At 47.6% G+C, this 9560-nt stretch overlaps 3 protein-coding genes across 3 annotated transcripts; all 3 read left to right on the top strand.

The window, feature by feature from the left end:
• Positions 1-1941, top strand: EI90DRAFT_3179335 (uncharacterized protein; the record flags this gene model as incomplete). Its single annotated transcript, XM_039066356.1, has 5 exons — positions 1-359; positions 409-830; positions 973-1584; positions 1640-1751; positions 1783-1941. Exons 1-5 carry the CDS (start codon positions 42-44, stop codon positions 1939-1941), a joined length of 1623 nt encoding a protein of 540 aa, XP_038908519.1. The 5' UTR covers positions 1-41.
• Positions 1942-8605: 6664 nt separating this feature from the next.
• EI90DRAFT_3159563 (uncharacterized protein) lies at positions 8606-9178 on the top strand (the record flags this gene model as incomplete). Its single annotated transcript, XM_039066233.1, has 3 exons — positions 8606-8845; positions 8881-8940; positions 9116-9178. 3 exons carry the CDS (start codon positions 8606-8608, stop codon positions 9176-9178), a joined length of 363 nt encoding a protein of 120 aa, XP_038908518.1.
• A 79-nt stretch (positions 9179-9257) lies between these two features.
• Positions 9258-9550, top strand: EI90DRAFT_2880938 (uncharacterized protein; the record flags this gene model as incomplete). Its single annotated transcript, XM_039053921.1, has 2 exons — positions 9258-9320; positions 9422-9550. Coding segments are annotated over 2 exons (192 nt in total), but the record flags the coding sequence as incomplete, so codon positions are not given.
• Positions 9551-9560: the final 10 nt, after the last annotated feature.

Below are 9560 nucleotides of genomic sequence, written 5' to 3'. Positions count from 1 at the left end.
ATCCTAAGAATTGATTTGTCTGGCTGCGTGGTTCGCCTGGGATGGGGAAAACTGTGATATCTATGAGTGTAGCTTCCACGCTTGACAAGCAGCACACCCTTGCAGCATCCTTCTTCTGGGATAAGAACCAAGAGGGAACAGGACTCGATTCGATATCACGCTTCCCCTCCACCCTTGCCCAACAGCTTGCGGCATTCAATGCCGAGTATCAGAACTCGCTTATCAGGCAACTTCGGGATCCCGCTTTATTCAGCAGTATTGATGGTTCTCCTCTAGAGAAAGAGGTGAAAGCTTGGATCATCAACCCTATGCGTGAACTTGGGGGTGTATTGTCTTCAGGAAAGGGTCACCCAGTGATCGTATTGGATTGTTGCACAGAGGAAACTCAGCATGTATGACCTATCACAGCTCCTTGGAACGATTCCTGAGCATGAAGTGCACTCGATACTCAAGCCCCTTAGCTCAATAATCGATATACCTTCAGCGAAAAAAGGGCCTGTCAAATTTTCCCATGCAACAGTGAAGGAATTCATCACCGGGATTCCGATTGGCAAGAAAGGGTATTCAATTGGGTTGCAGCTCCTCTGGTGTATGAATGGTGTCATTAAAAGGAATGAGTTCGGTCTCCCCACTGAACTTCCTTTGGGAGATGAAGAAAAGTGGAAGTCTAGGAACAACACTCCAGCACCCAAGCATGTCAACTATGTGCTTACACACCTGTTCCAACACTTGGACCCTTTGCTCCTCTTTTCACAAGAGTCTAATGAATTGCAGAGAGAATTTGAACAATTTTGGACACAAAAACTTGATCTCGTTCTTCCGAGCAGGAGGTAACAATATTCCTGATGATTGGAATGATTTTGAGGTGAAGCCGCAAATGAATTGTGTTTCAATGCAGTGACGTCACTTTGTTTTACAGAAGAATCACAAGTCAATCTCTGTCATCCGTGATGCTTGGAAATTCTTTCACAGTTCCCCATGGCATGCTTATCAATCTGGCCTTCCATTCTCTCCAATGTCATCACCCGTGTACAAATATTATGGTCATCTCTCAGACCCTGTTCGAGTGTTCAGTGTCTCCAGCAAGTTCGCCGGTGGCTTAATTCCTTTATCCGATGAGGCACATGGAGCTCGAAGGGTGATGGAGGTGGAGCTACCTAAATTGCCGAAGAACTGTAGATGGGAGACCAATTATAAAGCCGAGTTTCTTAACAACAATGTTCGCAATGGCATTGTGACCTGTGCAGCGCTCTCAAGAGATGGCCATCATGTAGCGCTTGGATTTGGAAGTGGTATTATCAAAGTAGCTGACATTGACAATCAGTGCACAATCTGTCAATTCCACAGCGATTCTTCCATTCCTCCTGTTTGGATTGAATTTATCCAAGGCGGTAATGCCCACATTGTCACTGAAGATACTCAAGGAAACACTACCATTTTCCGCCATGAAATGCCTGCAGTAAACCTTGGCATTCTTCCCAGTAGTCATTACCTTCCTCTAACTGCAGTGTCGGACAATGGATGTTTTATTGTACGAGTCCCACGAAATTTTAAAGATGTTTGGTATGAGAACACAACACTCTTGTGTGTCTTGGACAACCAATTCATTCAGCTTCTCACACCTCCTTCCACTGCTCAGTCTCCCAAATACTTTTCCTCTCCTTTGCGACACTCGCTTGGATTCTCTCCTGGAGGCCGATATGTCTGCGCTTACGATGCACATGATTCTTTTGTCTGGTCAACATATTCAGGTGAATTGATCGCACAATTTTGCGTGCAAAGTTTCAACAAGTGGATCATCAATACTGGAGTTGCCCCCCATTGCTCATATTCCATCCCCAACCCCATGACCCTTCGATCTGCCATTCCTTTGGTCCTGGAAATGGATATGAACTGTGGACAAACTTCCAACTCGTCATTGTCCAGGCACGGCTCAGATGAATCCTGGCTGAAGTGCCCTTTTTATGACCTTCACCTCCCATCTGAATGGAGGGATTGGATAAAAGTCTACTCATGCACAGCAGGAAGAGTCCCATTAATTGTCACCTGTTCCATCTTCGATGTATTCAACTGGGAGATTTTTCTCAATGGGAGAACCGAATTCATTTTCTGATTATCTCTATGTGATTACGAACCAATCAACCAAGAGGTGGTTCCCAACGACATGGATCCCAAGTGCGATGTGGTGATTGATATATATATATGGTGGACAATAGGCGTCCCAATAGGGGTTTCACAATGGGCTAAAGTGCACCAAAACTGCCGATCCTGTCAGGGACGCGTCCAGGGTCGAGAGGGACCAGGGGTAATGTCCGGCACTGAAGCCGTCGCGGGGTGTGGAGCGGGCATGCATACTGGTGGGCCCGATCCGGGACAGCGGTCCCTGGCCACTTAGTCTGAAGTGGAGAATGTGTTATTATTATTAAAGGGGGAAACTATACTACTTACCTGAAGTGGAGAATGTGAGAAGAAGGTTACTTCTTCGGTTCCCACTTCAGGTACATTTATGTACATGCGGCTTGAGTCACATGATGAGTGCCACATCATCCTCGGAGGCAGCCACAGGCATCCGGGTGTCCCTGTGGGGGATCCTGAGAGCGTCTGCTGCATGCGCGTGTGCTGGGCACAGCGGGAAGCCGTCTGGGGTGTGTGAGCCGGATGGGTCAATAGTACATCGATACAAAGAAAGATGATCCATGTAGATAGAAAGAAATAAACAGGAAGAGGAAGGTGAGAAGAAAGAAGTGAAGAAGGAGATAAAGAAAGGGAAGGAGAGGGAGGAAGGAGGGGGAGGGGGATAGGCAGCGGGGAGCGGGTGTGGTGTGGCCGGGTGGGTCCGGGTGGACCCGGGTCAGGCAGGTGTGCCCTGACAGATTGTTATAAAAATGGGGCCTAATTGGCCCATTTCTATAGCGTCCGGGTGCAGGAGGGGGCCGTGACATTGAGAAGATGTTACAATTAATGTAACAGATGTTGTAACAGTGGGGTTTACAATAACATAGACATCGGGTGTTTTGGGTGATAATAGTTGGTTAGGTTGTTACTCTTTACATGTCACGTGATATTGTACTGCATAGAGCCCATAAGAGGCTAAAAATGGGAAAATCCCATTTCCATAACACAGATCCTTAACTGCACCTAAACTGGACAGAACTGGTTCTAAACTGTCAGTTTAGCTAAATTCGAAAACAGGCCTCTGAAGGCCAAAGCTGTACTTTAGAGTGTTGGAGGAACAACCTCGAAGCATGTATTTACTATTGTTTAGTGGTAATACCTTCCTAATTAAGAGTCCACTATATTCTCGTCCAGCCGCCCTCAACTTGGTTCTCTCTATAGGTTATGAGCCCAGGCGGCTCGCCTGGACAAGCTTAGGTATCAAGGAAGTCCGCCCGACTCTCGTGGCAGTTGGTCAAAGTGCAGTTGACCACCTTCATAAGTCCTCAGCGGAGGCAGGGGCAATCCCCCGTATCTTAAGTCCCATGCGGCATTTGTTAAGTCCTGTACACCAGGCATCCTTTTAAGTCCTACACGGCATTGTTTTGGGGCACTAAAGTCCAGCCCAGCGCCCACTGTTAAGGCCGGTGTGTGGCATCCTTCAAGTTTGTCTTTGGGCATGGAAGTCCAGCCTGGCACCCACTATTAAGGCCAGTGTGTGGCAATTATTCAAGTTTGTTTGGGCTCGAAAGTCCAACCCGGCGCCCACTGTTAAGGCCGGTGTGTGGCATTCAAGTTTTGTGTTGGCCCACAAGTCCAGTCTGGCGCCCATCTTTAAGGTTGGACTTGGCACCCCTTCGAAGTCCTGGAAGGCAGTAATTGGCACCCCCCCTTCTCTCCTTGCTCTAAGTCCTCAGACAGGCATGCAACACTCTTATTTCCCTTCCCTTCCTTGCCACGTTGCAAGAGGGCTAGCGGCTCTCTATGCCGACTAAGCTCGTGGGGCCAAACTCTCCTAAACTCTCTACTTTCTCTCTAAACTTCGCTTGACTCTCGATCCTTAAACTCCGTGTGGGTTCTCTGGGATTTCCGCAAGGTCCGGGCTCAGCGTCCACTACTCACTCGTTGTGAGCTAGACAGCTGCCCTTATTCCTACTGTTGGAATTCCACTCACTCACACCCTCTCTAGCGCGTCCTAGCACCTTAGAGAAAATGGGGGAGGGGAGAACTTCTATTCCAGAATCCGGTATGTACAGGATATAAGGAACAATTATTTTTAGAATAATTGATGAGAAATATTGGTACCATATGGCACCTGCATACCTTATTAGGCGAAATAATAAAAAAGGGTAACAGTATCAATAAAAGAATATTGATCAATAACTGAAATGATGCAAAAATATGAAAATATAAGAAAATAAGTGATATCTCAACGGATTTACGGAATTAAGAGCCGAAATTGGAAATGAAGCCGGAGATAACTCTCACGCAGCCGATGAGCATTTTTACCAATTTATTAGACGCCGTGGGAACGAGTGAGGCTGGAATCCTGGGTTGCCGCTTGAGATTCCCACGCCCGCACATACTCGTGACCTGCCATGCCTAACTTGCCCAACATAGAACTCCGTCAATTCTCCACCGATTGGGACGTTCTTGATATCGTCAGAATCGTACGAATTAGCACTATTTTTAGATACCAATTCCATACTGAGTCGTCGCATGAATGAAAGGGGTTTTCTGATCGTGGAAACGGGTATCCGAGCCGGCACTGTGCGTGGGCGATTATCCCGCCTACAACGTCACCATTTTTTCATTTTCCCATGGTCCAATCGCGCACGCTCAAAGGCAGCAACCCAATCCCACCTTGCACCTGGCACCAGCAGGCCATTGGGGCCACTCCCTTACTGCCTTACCATGGAACACTGTGGATTCAGAGGGTGATCCCCCCTTTCAAATATCGTATTAATTCTCATGCACACTTTGGACAAGTTGGACACCCGGGATTGCTGAGAAGGCTCACCCCACCGACTGCCTGGCATGGCATCCACTCAGATTTGGAAGACAACCAATCACCATTGATTATTGGACTAGCACCCTTGATCACGCATCCATTGGATTTCACCTTTCCACATTCCCTTCACCACTCCATTCCCATTCAATTTTATTCCATTCTTTTTCAGTCAATTTCTTCACACCGGTTTCATTATATCATGGATTCATGTTAGATGGTTACATGTTCTTTCGTTTGAGAGGGTGTGTTGGAGGAACAACCTCGAAGCATGTATTTACTATTGTTTAGTGGTAATACCTTCCTAATTAAGAGTCCACTATATTCTCGTCCAGCCACCCTCAACTTGGTTCTCTCTATATAGAGTAGTCCAAACTCAAATCCCAAACTCGGGCTTAGTATACATATGTCCATTCAGATAACTGTACAGATCCTTCACTGAATTAGTCTCTCCGTCACTATCAGCACCGTTGTTGCAGTCAACCCCACCCCACCACATCATGCCATCAACTTAGCTACCGACTGTGAATTCAAGCTATTGCTCATAACTTGTGCCTCCAAAGTGGGTTCAGGGAGTGTTGCTATGACTAGCCTGGTAAGGTGTTAGCGCTCAGCGGCTACACTTGCACTATAGTGGGGGACTTAAGTGGGACTGCAAAGGGCAGTGGCCATAAGTGACAAATATTATTAGGTGTATATATGATACCATGCAAAGGGTTGGATAGTGCACAGATGCATCGGAGAGACCGGATTACAATGGAGGTGGAATCGCTGAAGCAGCTGGTGACTCATAATCCAACAGGGAGATCACTCTCACCCTACTCCAAAGTGCCGATGCTTGATATACCAGGGGCCCAGTGTGCAGAAATAGTTTCCACATGCCACCAAAGAGTCGGCATCATTGGCCTTTGAATGAGTTCAGCATGTTGGACGGCAGCAGCGATGAGTTACATAATCCATTTAGAGCCACGTGGTGTCGGTGATAAGGAGCCAGCTGTGGCCTCAAGTGTTGGGCGGGTTTGGGACTAGTTTGGGACAGTCCATCGTGAATGCTTCTCAACTCCCATCTAAACTGAACTCTTAACTGTCCCTCAACTCGGGTCACTTTAAGTCTAGTTTACATCCCAGTTTAGGACCACTTTAGCTCATCGTGAAACCCCCTAATGACGCTATGCAATACAGGTTTTACCTTCCCCAGGCTAGTAAAGATGGAACTCGATTTCTTATCCAGGGAAAGATGAAAGCCCCAATCATTGTCGACATCAGCCAGATTGTTTAATACCATAATGAATGTCCGTAATTCCTCTTTCCTCGGTTAATGTCTTCATTTTGTGACGGAGTGAATCAAGAGTCATACTGGCTTATATAGCGTTGCGTGTAGGACCGCAATGTTAACGTTGGTTGAAGTAAATGACAGCTTCCTGGCCACCTGATGCCCGGAAAAGACAACCCGCGAAGCTTTGTGGTCGGAAAGTAAAAGTCTGGAAAATATGTCAGCTTTTAGGTTTGGCGAAATTGCGGCAGAGACAAATCTAGAGAGTTACCGGCCCTCTGTTCCGAAATCTCGACCACAAGAGTATCAGAGGAATTGACAGAGCAATGGCTAGTTGCGCGCGAAATAGGCTGCTTGCGTGGCCCATGCAGAGTCATAGACTCCAATTAATTCTATAATCCATTCCCAGCATGTGAGCACATTGCAACGTTCCAGGGGTATTTATGATACGGCGAATGATATTGGGGAGCGGCAACCGTACTCTCGCGGTCCTGAAAGTCCTAATTCTACCTCTGCTTCGGATAGTTTTTTGCCGATTTGACCTTAGATTCCCGTGCACGTTCAGGGAAGATTTGAAAGAGGAGATGTTGGAGTGAAACTGAATTTATTGGGTACTCATGCCGATGCCAATGTTTCAATGGCGCCATTCCACTATCAAAATCAACGTCTGCCGTCCCAAGCTCGGGCTGAGCGTTGCTCCTCACATTAATCCCATATGGGCCTTATCGATCCCAACCAATTTCCTGGCTGGTGTCAGGCAGGTGTGTGGCACACCACCACGATTGTGGGGACGCGGAGGATATCCGCGAGTATCCAGGAAGTGCATTGACTTAATACAGGAGCGATGCCTGTGCACGTTCCAGGATCAGCGGAGGTCGAGTCCGAAGGGATGACTCGGAGGGGGCTTTCTTAGGGCAAAAAAGCGGTAAGTACAGTTGCAGCTGGAGACGTGGAAGGAATGATACAATACTGTCCATTGCGCTCAACATGCCGATTGGAGAGACGTTTAGACTGAGACACTGAGGCTAAGGGAACGAGAAAAGTGGATGTGAACGATTCGAGGTGTGACTTATATGGAGATGAGCATTTCGTAAAGCTCGTTATTTCGATTGTGGTGGAATGCCAAAAGCCTTCACCTTCACTATTCAGTATCCAATGCCTGGAATGGCTCTTTTCCTGCGGGTGGTTATAGCCTCATCCAGGACAACGCACAGACCTAATTCCCCGAAAGCCCGGCGAAAAAATGCTAGATTCTCGTTCCTCTAATCTTCAACTGTGGCTAGGCCTCATAACTGTTGAACAGCATCGGGAATCTGTCTCAAAAATAACATGGGTTCGGTCGTTGGGAGAGGTTAAGTATTGGGCGCCATGCAAATAGTTCTCACAGGGCCTCGATCCCCACTTCCCTGGTAGAAGGGTGGCGCGCGGCCAGCGGGATACGCTCCAGGCGGCTACGCATCAGGAAATGGTTATGATTGAGTCTAGAAAGTATTGCGGTGGCACTTGGCCGATTCGGGTATCTGATCCCACTCTACCAACTTACAAAGGCGGCGTGAATTCGACTGAAATGTATGTTGTCGATTCTGAAGGGAACGCTTTTTGAAACCATTCGGGGCTCCACTTGTTTGATGACCAGTGCACTCGGAAGAGAGCTGTTCAGGTCCTCGCCCATTTTCTTCAATAGGAGGGAGGCGTGGATCTGGCTTGAATTTTTGATCCGGATTTGCGTGTCGAGTATCTTGACGCGGAAGGCATCATATCTCAATTCATTCAGCGGGCGTTTTCCATGGGGAACTTGTCGACACGAATTAAGCACGCTGCGGTTGAGCTCTGGAGTCTGGTGTAGAACCTGAAGGCAGTTGGCCGGGGTTTTCCGGTTTCAAAGCATGAAGGACTGATGATCCCGATCGACTTGTCGGGAGACCAATCTTCCAGTCGCTTGACGTACGGAGTTGGAGATCAGAATTAGAAAGTCGGCTGTTTTCGCCCACCGACTTGTGCCGGGACACATATGAATTAATTGTAAGCGGGCACATGTACGGGAAGTAATACTTATCTTTCAGCTAATTGGTTGGTCGGTCTCTTGCGCTCGATCGTGCAGAGAAGTCCTCGTCAGTAAATTTTACGTTGGAGGCATAATTACGTAAATGAGTTTCCTGCTTGGGAAGTTCCAGTTCTTCCTGTCAATGTCATACCTGCTTCGGGGCCCGCGCCAGCAAACCCACGGTCCGGAACGAACCGCGCCGGCGCCTTGCAACAAGTCTCAATATCGAGTCGCCCTGGCCGCATCAACGGATTATGGAGCTGGATGAGGGAACTAGTTTCCTCCTGCTCCCCGCTACAGTGTTCCTTGAGCAGCTTCCGGTTTAAAAGGGGAACAAGACGCAACCATGGCTACATCGGCGGTGAGGATGTCCAGCGCTGGCTCCATCGAAATGTCCAGTCTACAGCTATCACCCACCCGATCCATACCTACCACTGCAACTGCAACTCCAATTTCCTCTCGGAGCCCTGATAACCACGATGAGAGGAGGGTCGCGGCGGCGGTTGATAGTGTTGATCATGTTGAAGTATCCGTTATTGATCTCAAGGATAAAGGGACTAGGGATAACAATACGGAGGCTGGACCTGTTTCGTTTTTCGCGCTCTTTCGTTTTTCTACCAGATGGGAATGTTCTTGGATTTTATCGGGATCCTTTGTGCTCTTGCTGCGGGTGCTGCTCAGGTATGCAGAATACCCGTGTTCGTGCTATCTGTCGTTTAAACGTACTGCTCTTTTTTCTTTTCTTGCCTGGATACACACCCCACCCCCATCACTACCATCCCACATACCCCCCACACCAACAATCATTCGACGCTCACTTCTTTCACTTCCGTATCTTCCCCTATGGATTCATTAGCCACTCATGGCACTCCTCTTCGGGAACCTAACGAACAATTTCGTCAATTTCGGTAAAAAGTAGCTGCTCGTGCAAATTCCCAGATTATCAGGAAATTCCAACAAGCGAGGGATAATTTTAGACATCGAGCTTCGATGGACACCTTTTTTTGGCGCTGATTGGAGTTGGGATACTCATTTGTTCGTATGTCTATATGATTACTTGGGTAAGTCGATTCCTTCCCTCTCTCTCTTTATATTTATTTGTGTATCTTATCACTGGAGAATTTGGATTTGAACTCGTGTCCACTGACTTTACTTATCTCAGGTCTACACGGGCGAAGTGAACTCGAGAAGAATCAGAGAGAAATACCTCCAAGCTATCCTCCGTCAAGATATCGCGTATTTCGATAATATCGGTGCAGGAGAAGTGGCCACTCGTATTCAAACTGATACCCGTACGTTTC

The sequence above is a fragment of the Cantharellus anzutake genome (assembly GCF_015039405.1).
Source record: "Cantharellus anzutake strain C23 chromosome Unknown EI90scaffold_155, whole genome shotgun sequence".
NCBI lineage: Eukaryota > Fungi > Basidiomycota > Agaricomycetes > Cantharellales > Hydnaceae > Cantharellus > Cantharellus anzutake.
This window is presented reverse-complemented; position numbering and strand designations above follow the sequence as displayed.